General features: G+C 42.3%; 2 protein-coding genes across 20 annotated transcripts in view; one reads left to right on the forward strand and one right to left on the reverse strand.

Annotated features, from left to right (window-relative positions):
- PDE4DIP (phosphodiesterase 4D interacting protein) overlaps window positions 1-17,440 on the forward strand; it is a 245,515-nt gene that overhangs the window by 221,799 nt on the left and 6,276 nt on the right. For all 18 annotated transcript variants that reach the window (XM_060201987.1, XM_060201988.1, XM_060201991.1 and 15 more), the window contains 6 exons: window positions 574-693; window positions 4,485-4,674; window positions 5,163-5,287; window positions 7,406-7,645; window positions 15,132-15,248; window positions 17,007-17,233. In XM_060201987.1, the coding sequence (XP_060057970.1) occupies window positions 574-693; window positions 4,485-4,674; window positions 5,163-5,287; window positions 7,406-7,645; window positions 15,132-15,248; window positions 17,007-17,233 (1,019 nt within the window). The remainder of the gene's footprint in view (window positions 1-573; window positions 694-4,484; window positions 4,675-5,162; window positions 5,288-7,405; window positions 7,646-15,131; window positions 15,249-17,006; window positions 17,234-17,440) is intronic.
- Window positions 1,735-17,440, reverse strand: part of PRKAB2 (protein kinase AMP-activated non-catalytic subunit beta 2) — a 62,799-nt gene continuing 47,093 nt past the window's right edge. The window contains exon 8 of one of the 2 annotated variants that reach the window (XM_060201995.1): window positions 1,735-2,068. In XM_060201995.1, coding sequence (XP_060057978.1) covers window positions 2,043-2,068 — 26 coding nt within the window. In that variant the 3' untranslated portion in view covers window positions 1,735-2,042. The remainder of the gene's footprint in view (window positions 2,069-17,440) is intronic. The other variant, XM_060201997.1, reaches the window with a different exon arrangement.

Here is a 17,440-nt window from a genome sequence, read left to right on the forward strand (position 1 = left end):
GGGCATAGTCACCGCTTCTGAAGGGAGGGACTTCCAGGAGAGCTTCCCAGTCAAAACCCTCCATTTGACTTGTCTCTATTGCTCCTTAGAAATAGTTCATCGAGGCCAGAGATCATAGACTAGGCCCCCCACTGCATGGCTCTGTCTGACTCAGATTAATTTCTCATCAGGCAGAACTAACTGTAGTTCTGGTCCCCAGAGTCATCTGAATTTCTGTTCCATCTGCTCACCTACTGCCTGCTAACTTTTCTGTGACTTGGTCACTTGACTGGCAAGGGACTGAGCTAAGTCTGCATGCCTCCCCAGTCCCCCACCCCAGATGGCCTCTCTCCCTGTACTGCCCTCCTGAGAGACCTTCCTGTTCACACACCCCTGTCCAGTCTACACTGCAGCTGTGTCTGTAGTAATGCCTGCAAAGAGCCCACTTAGATGTGGCTTAGGGAACCAACACTGGCCAAGCAGGACTTAGCCCAGGTCTCTACAAAGCTAAGATAGTCTCTTTGTGGGGAATGGGGTTAGGGTTAAAATGTGTTACTCAAATGTGTAATTTGTATGCTTATGCTTCTGGGACAGGATCCACCTCTAACATCTACACTCAAGGCCCAGAGTCCACACCTCAGCTATACAATGAAAACAGAGCTCTCAGGGAAGAAAATCGGAACCTTCAGGCCCAACTGAGTCATGCTACCAGAGGTGGGTGGTCAAAAACTGCAAACTGTGCTCACTTCTAGGTCCTTTTCATTCATATTCACACCAGGCATCAAGTGAAAAAGCAAAGACAAGGTGGACAGAACAGAACTATCAGATCCCCCAATATATTCCCTTAGTTTCCCTTTTTTATTATTTTTAATTAAGTTATTATTTATTATGGGGTAGAAACAGAGGAAAATTGAGAGGGGAAGGAAGGTAAAGAGGGAAAGAGACAGACTCCTGCAACCCTGCTTCACCATTTGTGAAGCTTTCCTCCTGCAGGTGGGGACCAGGGGGCATTCTTGAACTGGAGTCGTTGGCGCTATAATGTGTGTGCTTAGCCAGGTACACCACCACCTGGTCCCGCAATTTTTCTCATTCTACAAAGTGCTACTTTTCTTATTCTATAAAGTGCTACAGAGATCTCAGCCCTGAGCCCTCAGACTCCAAGAATCCAGGATAAATAGTGATAGGAAATTCATCACTCCCATATATACTCAGTCATTACTACCAGACAGGGTACCAGTTTGGTATCTGGTTTACCTGCTCCTGACCTCATGGGGACCCAGGAGAGGAAGAGGAAAGAATCTGAGTTGATTATATCTCCTTTCAAGTTTCTGCTACAGTTACTACAGATCTGTGTTTTTATCAATATGGTTCTGCCAGCCCCTACCTCCTCTCTCATTTTCTGTCACTTAGACACTCCAGGCTGGCCTCTGGAGTCAGTAATCCTTGTGACTGTGTCTGGAGGCACCATCAAAGTGCCTCCTCAGAGCTTCCTAGATCCCATTCAAGTGTCCCCACAGGTGGGCATCACTTCTTGCATGTTCTAGGAAACAGCAGACCTTAGTGTTAATTAACATGATCAAGTCATGATGTTACCAATAATAAATTGTTGCCATTTATTATTATTTATTGGACATGCATAAAAATCAAAGCATAGTGTCTAAAAGGACTAATCTCAGAATGAAAGGATGTTTGTGGAAAAAGAAGATCAAGAAATATTTCTTTTTTAATTATTTTTTTATTTTATTAATGATTTAATAGTGATTGGCAAGATTGTGTGATAAGAATGGTATAATTCCATACAATTCCCACCACTAGAGTTCCATATACCCTCCCCTGCATTGGAAGGGTCCCTAGTCTTTATCCTTCTGGAAGTATGAGCCAAAGATTTTTATGGGGTACAGAAGGTGGAAGGTCTGGCTTCTGTAATTGCTTCTCTGCTGGACATGGGTGTTGACAGGTCACAATTCATAATACCAGCCTGTTCTATCTTTCCCAACTGGGGTAGGGCTTTAGTGAGATGGTGTTCTAGGACATATTGGTGAGGTCATCTGTCCAGGTTGGCGTCACGGTAGCATCTGCAACTTGGTGGCTAAAAAAAATTAAGATATAAAGCAGAACAAATTGCTTATTAATCAGGAACCTAAAGATAAGAATTTAGAAGATGAGGTTGGGGGGGTCTTTATGTTGGAAGGATCTAAGAAGTCTATTTTAGGTATGTTCTAAGGTGCCCAAGACTACTCATTTTTGCCTGAGCCCCACAGATAACATGCAGGTGGGCTAAAAGTATTGGCTGGGAAAATAGTGTCAGTTGGGAATAGAACTAGAAAGCTGGATCAGGGCAGAGAATAGCTCCCAAATATGGGAAAAGTATATAAATATCATTAATTGTAAACCTTATAGATCTGACCTAGGGCCCATGTCTATTCATATTTAGCACAGGAGCCTGTATAACTTCTGCATCCCTGTTGGTCTGAGGTCACTTTCCATGGTCATAACTAGGAACATTTCTGGGCTACACTCATTTCAAGACCAGTCTTTCTCAAGTGGCAGAGTATGTTGATGCAGTCTCCCTTTGGAAAGTGTGGCAATTCTTCCATTGTTGCTCTACATTGAGGGCAAGGTCCTGTAGAGGCCCACAAGAGGGTTTATGATGTTGTTCATGATGGAGGTGACCAGTGATGGTGGAGAGAAGGATCTGTTAGAGGTCTAGGCCCATCATATCTATGTGGGAATTCCAGGATTCCCTGACTAGGAACCCGGATGATGAGGTGGTCTGGTAGTGACCAAAAGACTCATCATTAAGGTGTACAAGTCTCTTGCCCTTATCCAGCTATTGTAGTTCTTACTTTATCTGACAGGGTTAGAGTTAGAGTGATTGAGGAAAGTGAAATAGAAAGCAGGTAAGGAGGGTACCTAGATCCAAGTAAGAAATATTTGATTAAGAACTTTATGTTGTCTTTCTAAAATAGCCACCTCAGAGCAAGAAGATTTTTAGAGAAAAGTTCACTGCCTAGGAACCATAGCCAGTGTTTAAATAGCATATGAAAGGGTGCAGGAGATAGCATAATGGTTATGCAAACCAATTCTCATGCCCGAGGTTCTAACATTTTAGGTTTAATCCCCCAAACCACCATAAACCAGAGATGAGCAGTGCTCTGGGGAGGGAAAAAAAAAAAGTCGGTGGAAATACTAATCAACCATTGTGTTCCTGGAAAGACTGGTACAGGTGCCACGGATGAATAGAGAGCAAAAGGCAAAAGACTGGAGTGAGGTACATCTTTCCAGGCCCAAGGTGAATTCCAGACCTGAGTACTGAGGGTACCTGCAACCCTCTTGGTAACCATTGAGAAATCCAAAAGATCAGAGAGATGCTGCTAGACCAGAAGAAGGATGCTCTGTTTTTCAAAATGGTAGAAATAATACACTCTAAAATCTATAGACAATGGGCAAAGGAGACAGCATAAGGGTTATGCAAAAATGCTTTCATGCCCAAGGCTCCAAAGTCCCAAGTTCAATCCTCCGCATTACCATAAATCAAAAGTAAAAAGTTCACTGGTAACAAATAAATAAAATAAAATCTATAGACAAGTGACATCAACCCCACTGCATCAGTGGTCTCTTTCACTCTGTCTCTGCCTCTATGCCTTCTTGTCTCTATCTAAAAAAATAAAATAAACCTAAATAAATAAATAAAATCCATAGACAAGAAGGCTTAGTGTTGATTCAGTAATGGACCATTCCTCAGAGAATGTGTGAGCAATTAGAAGCTCGTGAGCACTGGAAATCAAATGCTTTCTTTAAAAACAAAGGAGGCCACATCAAGGGCACTGCAGTCACAGAGATAACCTGCCCCAGGGTGTGTGGATATAATGAGCCTATTCTTGCTTTGCCACCAACATGGATTATTTCTCCCTACTGCTTAAGATCTGTTGTCTGGGGAAGCAGAGCTCCAGGACACATGGCGGGGGGGGGGGGGGGGGGGGAGTGGTGGTGGTGGTGGTGGTGGTGTCTGTCCAGGGAAGTCTGGTTGGCATCATGTTAGCATCTGCAATCTGGTGGTTGAAAAGAGAGCCCTGCCCCACTAGGGAAAGAGAGAGGCAGGCTGGGAGTATGGATCGACCTGTCAACGCCCGGGGAAGCAATTACAGAAGCCAGACCTTCCACCTTCTGAATCCCACAATGACCTTGGGTCTATACTCTCAGAGGGTTAAAGAATAGGAAAGCTATCAGAGGAGGGAATGGGATACGGAGTTCTGGTGGTGGGAACTGTGTGGAGTTGTACCCTTCTTATCCTTTGGCTTTGTCAATGCTTCCTATTTATTTGTTACCAATGAACTGCTTACTTTTGATTTATGGTAATGTGGAGGATTGAACTTGGGACTTATTATTATTTTATAAATATAATAATAATAATAAAGATCTGTTGTCTGGGTGGGTGTGTGAGGTTCTATCCTCCTGCTGACTTCTGTCCCACAGTGTTAACTCTCCTGTGTTCTGCTCCCCAGAGCATTCCCAGGAAGTGCAGCACCTACAGGAGGCGCTGCTGTCCTCTGGGACACGGCTCCAGGAGTTGGAAATGCAGCTGAAGCACCAGAAGGTAGAGCAGAAGCAGCTCTTGGAAGACTTGAAGGAGAAGCAGCAGGAGATTCTGCATTTCCAGGAGGAAAGATTATCCCTTCAAGAGAAAGACTCCAGGTAAAGAGGAACCATGGATAAGCCACTTTCAGATTTAGAAAGCAGTCAGGTTCCTGGCTTTTGGGTGACATTGAACAAAAGGAAGGACTTCTTTGGGAACACATTGTTTTCACTTCAAAGTTGAGAGAGTTTGAAACCTGTTATGAAAGACTTGAGCATACCAAAGCACAGCAAGGAGGTTCTGCAACTTCCAGGTAAATTTAGGATATAGCATCACTTTAATCTACAGCAGCTCAGAGTCTGACAGACCTGAGGAGAATGTCATGGGAGCAGTAAGACATTCTGGTCTGTCTTCTAGCTAATATAGTAAGGGGCATGACTTTCTGTAGTCTCCTTACCCCTTGGAGTTTATGCTTCCATGTGGGTAAAAGGAAAGTGATGGGTTCATGGGCTAAAAGTCTGCGGTGCCAAGGTCAGCTCATCATTGATTGTCCTGGTGTGACTGCGTGGCTCTTTCAGCTGAGTGCCCTTTGCCTCTCCCCGGGCAGGCTGCATCAGAAGCTGGCCCTCCTACAACAGCAGTGTGAAGAGAAACAGCAGCTCTTCCAGTCCCTGCAGTCGGAGCTACAGATCTACGAGGCACTACATGGCACTTCCAAGAAGGAGCTAAAAGGTCTGTGTTCCCTCTACTCCTCACCCCATGGGCTTCCCACTGAGGGGTTCTTGCTGAGGGTGACTGCATCACTTCACGGTGTCTCTGGTTTGGGCTGGGCTGAGATGTGGAGGCAAGGGGATCCAGCAAGAGCCGTGGCCTGCACAATGATAGCAGCTGGACTGCCCATTGCTGCTGCAGGATTTGCAGATCATTGTGCTTTACAAGTCACAAAGCATATGGAACTTCAAATAAAATGGGTTTTCAAAGTCTACCCAATTCTGCTTCCAGTGGTGGCTGTTACAGAGGTGGGATTGAGCCCAAAACAGCAAAACAGGAAGCATCCTTAATACTAGGTATGAACTCTACTGCCAATAAAGGGAAAATAAGAGATGTTCATCGATGAATTATTTTTGTTGATTTTTTTTTATTATCTTTATTTGTTTGATGGAGACAGCCAGAAATCAAGAGGAAGGGGGATGTAGAGAGGGAAAGAGACAGAGAGACACCTGCAGCACTGTTTCACTACTTTTGAAGCTTTCCCCCTGCAGGACCAGGGACTTGAACCTAGGTCCTTGTACATGGTGGCATGTGCATTCAACCAGGTGTGCCACCACCCAGCCCCCTGATGAATTACTTTTAAATCACCTGGACAAAAGAGCACTGCTTTATATACCAGCCCCAATCATAGAAGCTAAAGATTTGTGAGAAGGTCAAGGTGAAAATTAACATGCACTGAATCTTAAGCTATTATTAATTTATATATAATAGTATCAGGTTTATGTAATAAAATGCCCAAGTTACAGATTAAAAAATTTTTTTTTTATTTAAGAAAGGATTAATTAACAAAACCATAGGGTAGGAGGGGTACAACTCCACACAATTCCCACCACCCAATCTCCATAACCCACCCCCTCCCCTGATAGCTTTCCCATTCTCTATCTCTCTGGGAGCATGGACCCAGGGTCATAGAGGGTTGCAGAAGGTAGAAGGTCTGGCTTCTGTAATTGCTTCCCTGCTGAACATGGGCATTGACTGGTCAGTCCATACTCCCAGTCTGCCTCTCTCTTTCCCTAGTAGGGTGTGTCTCTGGGGAAGCTGAGCTCCAGGACACATTGGTGGGGTCTTCAATCCAGGGAAGCCTGGTCAGCATCCTGGTGGCATCTGGAACCTGGTGATTGAAAAGAGAGTTAACATACGAAGCCAAACAAATTGTTGAGCAATCATGGACCCAAAGCTTGGAATAGTGGAGAGGAAGTGTTAGGGAGGTACTCACTGCAAACTCTAGTGTACTTCTGCTTTCAGGTATATATTTTGCAGTAGTTTATGGATACGTGTGAACATAAGCTCTCTCTCTCACAGAAACTAGTGTATATCTAGGTTATGGGACTTTGTTAGAAAGTGAACCACCTGAGATGAAATTAGAGTGTACTATAAAAGGAAAGGTCTCACCCGAGTAATGAAGCTAAAGGGTTGTCATTCCACACGTGAAGTCTCTGGACACAGTCTGAGGTGAAGCATGTTGAGGTGGCAATCGTTGCGTTGGTTTGGTTGTGATCAGCGGATGCAATATTATTTGGTATGGATTGGGAGAGGCATACGGGAAAGTGGGCCCTATCCAAGGGTTCCAGGACTGGGGGAAGTAGGGGCTCTATAGTGGAGATGTGAGGTTCCTGCTGTCTTAGGGTTCAAAAAGACAATCGATAGTTAATGTTATCATCACATTATTTGGTAATTGGGTTAACTTTGAAAAGTCCTTTTGTTATGGTTTGCTGTACAGTATCCAGTATCTTGTATATAGCTGTGCTACAAGTTACAGATTTTTTAAGTGATTTAGCCCAAGTGAAGTCCAAGTCTTAGTATAGGGTGTTTGTTCATTTGTCTGTTTGCTTAAATTTGGGGATTTTAGGTGTCGGCTCATCTGGTTAGTTAAGAACCTTACCATTAGTGGGTGTGGTTCTAGGTACAGCAGATGCCATCTCAAATGTGTCAGGTCCTACCCAGAAAAAGTGAGATCTACAACACAGATGTAGTCCCAGGACCCTGGGTTATAATAGGAGGTCATGGTGCAAATGAATGACGTTGGGGGTGGGGGAGTTAAATAGCCTTGGACCAAACCCATCCTTTCTCTTTCTTCAGCATACACTTGGGATGCCTGTCACCAAGTCCCTTTGATTAATGACTTGAGCCGGCTAGTGGCAGAGATCCGAGCTTTGAGAGGGCAGCTGGAGCAGAGCGTTCAGGTGAACAACTGCCTGCGAGTGCAGCTGGAACAGCAACTGGATGGTGCTGCCGGCAAAGTCAGCCTCCATCCCTCCTCCATTAACCAGAACTTCCCCGTCAGCACTGACCCTGGAAACAAGCAGCGGCTCTTCCAAGGTAGGAGGGAAAAAGGGGTTCAGGAAGCCCTCAGTCAGCAGGGAGGTCACCAGCGTGACTATTGACTCACTATAAACTATGTGAACTCTTACTATAATGTATATATTTTGCCCTAATTTATGGATACATGTGTACGTCTGCCCTATCTCATGGGCCCAGGTCTATATCTAGGCTTTGAGGTTTTGTTAGGAAGTGGACCACCCAAAATGGAATTAAGGAGTCCTATGAGAAAGGTCTCACCTGAGTAATGATGCTGAAGGGCTGATAGTCCATGCCTGACGTCTCTGGTGGTGGGAACTGTACCCCTCTTATCCTACAGTCTTGTCAGTGTTTCCATTTTATAAATAATAAATAAATAAGTAAATAAAATGATTACCCAGCAACCTGGGAGGTGGTGCAGTGACTCTAAAAAATAAGTTCTTGAGTTTGATCCCTGGCATTGTATATAACAATCTCCCCCACCCCTTCCCATATATGTCTGTCTGTCTGTCTATCTATCATCTATCATCTACCTATCTACCTACCCACCTATATACCTACCAGCCTTTCTCTTATCTCTCTTTTGCTCACAAATCAATCAATACTTTGAAAAGAGAAAATCAAAAAGAAAAAGAAGAAAAAAATTTAATTTTTAAAAATTTCTTTATTGGAGAATTAATGTTTTATATTTGACAGTAAATACAATAGTTGGTAAACGTATAACATTTCCCAGTTTTCCATATAAAAATACAACCCCCACTAGATCCTCTGTCATCTTTTTTGGACCTGTATTCTCCCACCCACCCACCCCAGAGTCTTTTACTTTGGTGCAATACACCAATTCCAGTTCAGGTTCTACTTGTGTTTTCTCTTCTGATCTTGTTTTTCAACTTTTGCCTAAGAGTGAGATCATCCCATATTCATCCTTCTGCTTCTGACTTACTTCAGTTAACATGAATTTTTCAAGGTCCATCCAAGATCGGCTGAAAACTTCACAAGTCTCCTTTTTATAGCTGAGTAGTATTCCATTGTGTATATAGACCACAACTTGCTCAGCCTCTCATCTGTTGTTGGACACCTGGGTTGTTTCCAGGTTTTGGCTATTACAAATTGTGCTGCTAAGAACAAATTTGTGCACAGATCTTTTTGGATGGGTGTGTTGGGTTCCTTAGGGTATATCCTCAAGAGAAGAATTGCGGGGTCATAGGGTAGGTTCATTTCTAGCCTTCTGAGAGTTCTCCAGACTGTTCTCCATAAATATTGGACAAATTTACATTCCCACCAGCAGTGCAGGATGGTTCCTTTGACCCCACAACCTCTTCAGCATTTGCTGCTGCTACCTTTTCTGATGTATGACATTCTCACAGGAGTGAGGTGGTATCCATTGTTGTCTTTATTTGCATTTCTCTGACAATCAAAGACTTGGAGCATTTTTTCATGTGTTTCTCCACCTTTTGGATCTCTTCTGTGGTAAATATTCTGTCCATGTCCTCTCCCCATTTTTGGATGGGTTTATTTATTTTCTTGTTGTTGAGTTTGGCAAGCTCTTTATATATTTTGGTTATTAGCCTCTTGTCTGATGTATGGCATGTAAAGATCTTCCATTCTGTGAGGGGTCTCTTGGTTTGGGTAGTGGTTTCTTTTGCTGTGCCGAAGCTTTTTAATTTGATATAGTCACATAGGTTTATGCTCTCCTTAGTCTTCTTTGTAATTGGATTGGTTTCGTTGAAGATGTCTTTAAAATTTATGTGGAAGGGAGTTGGGCTGTAGCGCAGCGGGTTAAGCGCAGGTGGCGCAAAGCACAAGGACTGGCATAAGGATCCCAGTTCGAACCCCGGCTCCCCACCTGCAGGGGAGTCGCTTCACAGGCGGTGAAGCAGGTCTGCAGGTGTCTATCTTTCTCTCCTCCTCTCTGTGTTCCCCTCCTCTCTCCATTTCTCTCTGTCCTATCCAACAACAACAACAACAACAAAAAAAAAAGGGCAACAAAAGGGAATAAATAAATAAATAAATAAAATTTAAAAAAATATGCAGAAAAGAGTTCTGCCAATATTTTCCTCTAAGTATCTGATAGTTTCTTTTCTAACATCCAAGTCCTTGATCCAATCGGAATTTACTTTTGTGTTTGGTGAAATATAGTGGTTCAGTTTCATTCTTCTGCATATTTCAATCCATTTTTTCCAACACCATTTGTTGAAGAGACTCTGCTTTTCCCATTTAATAGTCTGGGCACCTTTGTCAAAGATTAGATGTCCATAGGTGTGGGGGCTTACTTCAGGGCATTCAATTCTATTCCACTGATCAGTGTGTCTGTTCATGTTCCAGTACCAAGCAGTTTTGATTATAATGGCTCTGTAATACAATTTGAGATCTGGGAGTGTGATGCCTCCAGTTCTGTTCTTTTTTTCTCAAGATTGTTTTGGCAAGTCTAGGTCTTTTCTGGTTCCAGATAAACATTTGTAGTATTCGTTCTATTCTCCTAAAAAATGTGCTTGGGATCTTGATGGGGATAGCATTAAATTTGTAGATAGCTCTGGGTATTATATTCATTTTGATGATGTTAATTCTTCCAACCCATGAACATGGAATATCTTTCCCCTTCTTTGTGTCTTTTTCAATTTCCTTGAGTAACGACTTATAATTTTCAGTATACCAGTCTTTCACTTATTTGGTTAGGTTTATTCCTAGATATTTTATTATTTTTGATGCTATAGTAAAAGGAATTGATTTCTGGATTTCAACTTCTTCAGACTTAGTGTTTACATAGAGGAATGCCACTGACTTTTGAATGTTAATTTTGTAGCCTGATACCTTACTATAGTTACTGATGATTTCCAAAAGCTTCTTGCTGGATTCCTTAGGTTTTTCTATGTATACTATCATGTCATCTGCAAATAGGGAGAGTTTGACTTCTTCTCTTCCAATCTGTATCCCTTTAATTCCTTGCTCCTGCCTGATTGTTATGACAAGAACTTCCAACACTGTGTTGAATAGTAATGGTGATAGTGGGCATCCCTGTCTAGTACCTGATCTGAGGGGAAATACTTCCAGTTTTTCACCATTAAGTATGATGTTGGCTGTAGGTTTCCTATATATAGACTCCACTATCTTCAGGAATTTTCCATCTATTCCCATTTTTGTGGTGTTTTGATCATAAAGGATGTTGTATTTTGTCAAAGGCTTTCTCTGCATCTATTGATATGACCATGTGGTTTTTGGTCTTGCTTTTGTTGATGTGGTGGGTCACGTTGATTGATTTATGTAAATTAAACCAACCTTGCATCCTTGGGATAAACCCCACTTGGTCATGATGAACAATCTTTTTAATATACTGCTATATCTGGTTGGCTAGAATTTTGTTCAATATTTTAGCATCTATGTTTCATCAGAGATATTGGTCTGTAGTTTTCTTTTTTGGTTGTGTCCCTGTCTGCTTTTGTTATCAGAGTGATGTTGACTTCATAGAAGCTGGAAGGGAGTATTCCAGTGTCTTAAATCTTCTGGAAGAGTTTTAAAAGTAGAAGTATTAGTTCTTCTTTGAAGGTTTTGTAGAATTCATTTGTAAGACCATCTGGTCTAGGACTTTTATTCTTGGGAAGGTTTTTGATAATTGTTTCAATTTCATTAGCTATGATAGGCCTGTTCATGTTATCTAGTTCCTCTTTACTTAATTTCTTTTTTTTTTTTTCCTCTTTACTTAATTTCTGGAGTTCGTAGGTATCTAGGAAATTGTCCATTTCTTCCAGGTTCTCTAGCTTGTTGGCATATAGTTGTTCATAGAAGTCTCTCATGATATGTTGAATTTCAGTGGTGTCTGTTGTGATATTTCCTCTTTGATTTATGATCTGATTTATTTTGGTCTTCTTCCTTTTTATTTTGTGAGTCTGGCTAAAGGTTTATCATTTTTTTGACTCTTTCGAAGAACCAACATTTACTTTCATTGATCTTTTGTATGGTTTTCTTATTTGCAATGTCATTTAATTCTGCCCTAACTTTAGTGATTTCTGTCCTTCTGGTTGCTGTAGGGTTCCTTTCTTCTTCTTCTTCTTCTTCTTCTTCTTCTTCTTCTTCTTCTTCTTCTTCTTCTTCTTCTTCTTCTTCTCCTTCTCCTTCTCCTTCTCCTTCTCCTTCTCCTTCTCCTCCTCCTCCTTCTTCTTCATCATTAAGATGTACAATCAGGTTATTTGTGCTTTTTCTTGTTTCCTAATATGTGCATGTATATCTATGAATTTCCCTCTCAGTACTGCCTTAGCTGTGTCCCAAATATTTTTGATAGCTTGTGTCTTCATTTTCATGGAACTCTCGAAACATTTTGATTTATTCCTTTATTTCCTCTTTGACCCAGTAGTTGTTAGTTGTACTGTTGAGCTTCCACATTTTTGGACTATTACTAATCTTTTGTTGATTGTTAAGTGTTAGTTTAATTCCACTGTGGTCTGAGAAGATGCTTGGGATGATTTCAATGCTCTTGAATTTTCTGATGCTGTCTTTGTGGCCTGACATATGGTCTATCGAAAAAGAAAATGTTTAACTAGTTTTCTCCTCTCAGTATCCCCTGCTATCTCCCTTCCCTTACTTTTAATATGAATGTTTATACTGACCACATTCATATTTACTTCCTCTTCATTGTTTTCCTTTTGATACTCCACTTAACTTACAACTCAACTTACCTCCATGGCTATACCCTCAAATTTATTCAAGCCAGGAACCACTTCTGTTCATGTTTCTTTAGAGCAGAGCTTGAAAACTCATGCTTGCTTTTCCTAGGCATGGCTACCATTTTACTCTGGTTCCACTGATTTTGATGTTCAGTGTGCCCTCATTTATCAAATGAAGGTATCTGCTCATGTGGTTATTTGCCGGGATAGCCTGAGGGTACTTCTTCCTGAGCTAGTGCTCTCTGGGTTGGAGAGAACTCAACTGGAGCCGATCTAGGCTGCTGCGTGGGAGAGGGATCAGGAACTCGTGCCACACCAACATCGCAGGAGATACACTCTGGAACTCTCGGAGCCGGAAAGCAATTTCCAAGTGTCTTTAATCAGAAGAGCAGCTGTTTTTATACTCTCCAAGTAGGGTGGAAACAGGATGTGATATAGAGAGGGTGGAGAGAAAAGTGACTGGTGAAAATCAGAGTGTGACAAGGAGGGGGTGGAGCAGGCGAGAATCCTATCACTGAACCACCAATGCCCAGGAGGGAGGGTGGTGCTTGTTAACAGTGGTTATGTAAATAGAATAGTGTTAAGCAGAAGCCAGGGGGAGCTGGCATACTATCCAACAGTTATTGGCATTAAATAAGAAAATGTATATGAACTGCCAAGTATAGTGCCTGGCACACAGAAAGTACCCAGCCTACATCACTCCAGCTATCATGCTGTTTATTGTTTTCAGTTTTGTCTTCTTCTGCCCTTCTAAGCACACTGTTCCCTCTCACAGCCTCCCCATGCCACCAACCAGGACTCAGTGCTGTGGTCTAGTCTCTGCTGCCCCTCACTCCCACAGAAACCTGAGGTGGAAAGAGACTCTGAGCTACATTGTCTTCTTCAGGAGATCTTCCCAGTCCCTCACCGAGGGATTGCTCAGTCTCCAGGAGACCTTTCTAGCCTTGCAAGGCAACTGTCTCCTATTCTCACACTACTACATTTCACATTCATGCTACTACTCATCACACTACTACATCTCATACTACTGCTCCTGTTCTCACACTACTACATTTCCCGCCCCCAACCCCTACTACATGATCAGAATGGTGATTAGTGTTTTGAATTTAGTTCTTATAGTGTACTTGATTCTACATTTTGATATGTATACTATACACTTCTGTTTAGTTACAAGGCATTGGAATAGACACAGCATATAATATTATACTTAAAACTTGGGCTCGGGGCTGGGTGGTGGCACACCTAGTTGAACACACACATTACAGTGCACAAGGACCCAGCTTCAGGCCCCTGGTCCCTGTCTGCATGGAAAGCTTCACAAGTAGTGAAGAATTACTGCTGATATCTTTCTCTACCCCTGTCACCCCCTCCCCGCTCAATTTATTTCTGCCTATTCAAAACAAATAAATATATATTTTTAAAAAATATTTTATATATTAGAGAAAAAAACTAGAGGGGAGGAAGAGAGAGAGAGGGAAAGAGTCAGGGAGCCAGGCAGTAGTGCTGTGGGTTACGCACACATGGTGCGAAGCGCAAGGACTGGCATAAGGATTACATTTTGATCCCCCGGCTCCTCACGTGCAAGGGGTTTGCTTCACAGGCAGTGAAGCAGGTCTGCAGGTGTCTATCTTTCTCTCCCCCTCTCTGTTTTCCCCTCCTATCTCAGTTTCTTTCTGTCCTATCCAACAAAAATGGCAGCAATAATTACAACAACGATGTTAAACAACAGGGGCGACAAAAAGGGAAAATAAGTAAATAAATAAACAAATAAAAAGCTAATTAAAAAAGAGAGAGAAAGAGTCAGAGAAAGACACCTGCAGCTCTGCTTCACCACTCATGAAGCTTGTCCCATGCAGGTGAGAACCAGGGGCTTGAACCCAGGTCCTTGCACACTATAATATGTGCACTTAACCAGGTATACCACAACCTGGCCCCAAAAAATAAATATTCAAAAAAAATTGGGGTCACGGAGCTTAGTGTTGGAATTCATGGTAGAGTACACACATTACTGTATAAGAAGACATCGGTTCAAGCCCCCAGCCCCCACCTGTAAGGGGGAAGCATCATGCATGATAGAGCAATACTGCAGATGTCTCTGCTTTCTAGCTCTCTTCCCCTTTCTTTCTCTTACCCTCTATCAAAGAAAGAAGGGGGTAAAAAAGTAAAAGTAATGCCTACTGGGATTGATAAAGTCATCATGCAGGCACCAATCTCAGCAATAACCATGATGGCAAAAAAAATAAATAAACGGGAGTTGGGTGGTAGCGCAGCGGGTTAAGCGCATGTGGTGCAAAGCGCAAGGACAGGCATGAAGATCCCAGTTCGAGCCCCCGGCTCCTCACCTACAACGGAGTCACTTCACAGGCGGTGAAGCAGGTCTACAGGTGTCTATCTTTCTCTTCCCTTCTCTGTCTTCCTCTCCCCTCTCTATTTCTCTCTGTCCTATCCAACAACGACAATAATAACTACAACAATAAACAAGGACAACAAAAAGGGAAAATAAATAAATAAACTTAGATTCAAAAAACACACCTAGCAATTTTTTAAACTAGAAGTTGCTATCTCATGAACTACCCTTGTGTCTCCTTGTGTTGAAGAATAGAAAATTAACTGAGTGCTTCACTTCCTATTCCATTTGGTGGTAGAGAGTAAGTGATGGTTACATGAGAGGGGAGACTTGTTACCTTTGATGTCAGATGGTGAAGGTGAGGCAGTGCCTGTGCTTGGTATGCATTGTGCTTCACAGTTTCTAAAGACTTTATGTGTGTGTGTGTGTGTGTGTGTGTGTGTGTGTGTGTGTGCACGTGCACGTGCACGTGTGTCTCTGTGTGTGTGTGTTTACTCCATAGATCCAGTTGTGTCTCCTCCAGTTCGGGATGTGGGCATACATTCTCCAGCTCTGGTCTTCTCTGGCTCTTCCTCCTCTGCTATCACTCCAGAAACCACCATCTTCAGTAGGACAAATGGTAAGTGAAGCAATTAAAGGACTCAGGGACTAATGATAAAAAATTATGGATACAGATATCCTTATTCAGGGTCTGGGTGGTGGCGCACCTGGTTAAGCACACATGTTACAATGCTCAAGGACCCAGGCTTGAGTCCCTGGTCCCCACCTGCAGGGTGAAAGCTTCACAAGTGTCTCTCTGTCTCTCTTCCTCTCTATCTAACCCTTCCCTCTCGATTTCTGGCTGTCTCTATCCAATACATACATAAATAAATACATATATACATATAATAAAAAAAACAGACAGCCTTATTCAGACACATTATATTTTTTCTTTCTTTTTTAATTTTTTAAATTATCTTTATTTATTTACTGGATAGAGACATCCAGAAGTCAAGAGAAAGGGGGAAACAGAGAGTAAAAGAACAGAGAGACAACTGTAGCCCTGCTTCACCACTTGCAAAGCTTTCCCCCTACAGGTGGGGACTGGGGGTTTGAACCTGCGTCCTTGAGCATTGTAACATGTGTGCTCAACCAGGTGCACCACCACCCGACCCCCAGATACATTCTCTGAATGTAGCTTTTTCTCTGTGGTTCCTAAAGCCCTTAACCCTGCTCATTGCTTTTTTTTTTTTTTTTTTTTTTTGCCTCCAGGGTTATTGCACTGGAGTTTGGTACAGGCACTACAAATCCTACCACTCCAATTGGCCATTATTTACTTTTCCTTTTTTTTTTTTATTCCATAAGACAGAGAGAAATTGAGAGAGGAGGGGAGATAGGGAGAGAAAAAGAGAGACACGAGCAGACCTGCTTCCCCACTCCTGAAGCGTCCCTGCTACAGATAGGGAGTAGGGGCTTGAACCTGGGTCCGTTTGCATTATACTATGTGTGCTTAAATTATACTATGTGTGCTTAAATTATACTATGTGTGCTTAAATTATACTATGTGTGCTTAAATTATACTATGTGTGCTTAAATTATACTATGTGTGCTTAAATTATACTATGTGTGCTTAGCCGGGGCACCACTACCCAGCTCCTCATTGCACTTTCCATAGCCTCCTTTGTCAGAATTCCTCTACTTACTGTTTTCTGCTTACTGTCCTTTTTTATTCTCTCTCTGTGTGTGTCTTTGTACTAGAGTATTGCTCATCTCTGTTTTATCATAGTATTGGGGGTTGAACCTGGGAACTCAGAGCTCCCATTATGTATAGTATAACCATTATGCTATCTACCCAGCTGAATCTCTCTTATATGTCCTTTCTGTAACCATATTAATTTGCTTATCTACCTGAATATTTTTTACTTGTTTACCAAGAATGTTTGTCTTGGGCCAACAAAATAACTCACTTGGAGATTGTGCTACTTTACTATGTATACTTCCCTATGTTCAAGTCCAGCCACCAGTGCAGTGAAGTAAATTTCAGTACTGTGAGACATCTCTCTCTCTCTCCCCCTCCCTGTCTCTATCTGACAAAGGCAGCCTGGAGTAGTGAAGCCCCAGAGTTGACCCCGTCCCCCCCCAGAAAAGAAAGAAACTATTTGTCTTGAATATTTCATTTGAAACTAGGGCAAAATTTGTACCTATCAGTTTTGTCATGAGAAAATGTCAGACAAAAATTTAAAACCCAGAATATGTCTAAGGCTTCACATTGCCTTTGCATTGTCCAAGGCTACATTTTTGACATTGGCCTCATTTGCTATTTGACATCTCTCTGGGACTGAAGTGAACTGATGTGGAATAGCAGTGGATTCTGACCTGTCGTGGGTTAATTTTCTAGAGCTGGGCTTGGATGCACCTTCTGTAATGAAGAAACCCCCTAAACTGGAGGGTGAGGCTACTGATGGCTCCTTTGCCAACAAGTGTGGCCGCCATGTCATTGGCCACATTGATGACTACAGCGCCCTGCAACAGCAGATCAGTGAGGGCCACCTGCTGGTCCAAAAGATGAAGTCTGTCCTGCGACCCACGTGCAGCTTCCCTGGCCTGGAATCTCAGGACACAGAGGTATCCACATCAGAACTGTTAAACACCGTCTCCTTGCACCTTTTCTTTCTTCACATGGTGGTTCTTTTTTCTAGTGTGTGTATGTGTTCTGCATTTCCCAATAACTGAGGAAAGATCTTCCATTTATTCCCAGTCAGACACAATTCTCTCTACTTCCCACTTTCACTATGACTTGCTCTGTTCCAGTTGCAGCTCACTTGACACTTC

This window comes from Erinaceus europaeus, chromosome 11 (assembly GCF_950295315.1).
Source record: "Erinaceus europaeus chromosome 11, mEriEur2.1, whole genome shotgun sequence".
Classification (NCBI taxonomy): Eukaryota; Metazoa; Chordata; class Mammalia; order Eulipotyphla; family Erinaceidae; genus Erinaceus; species Erinaceus europaeus.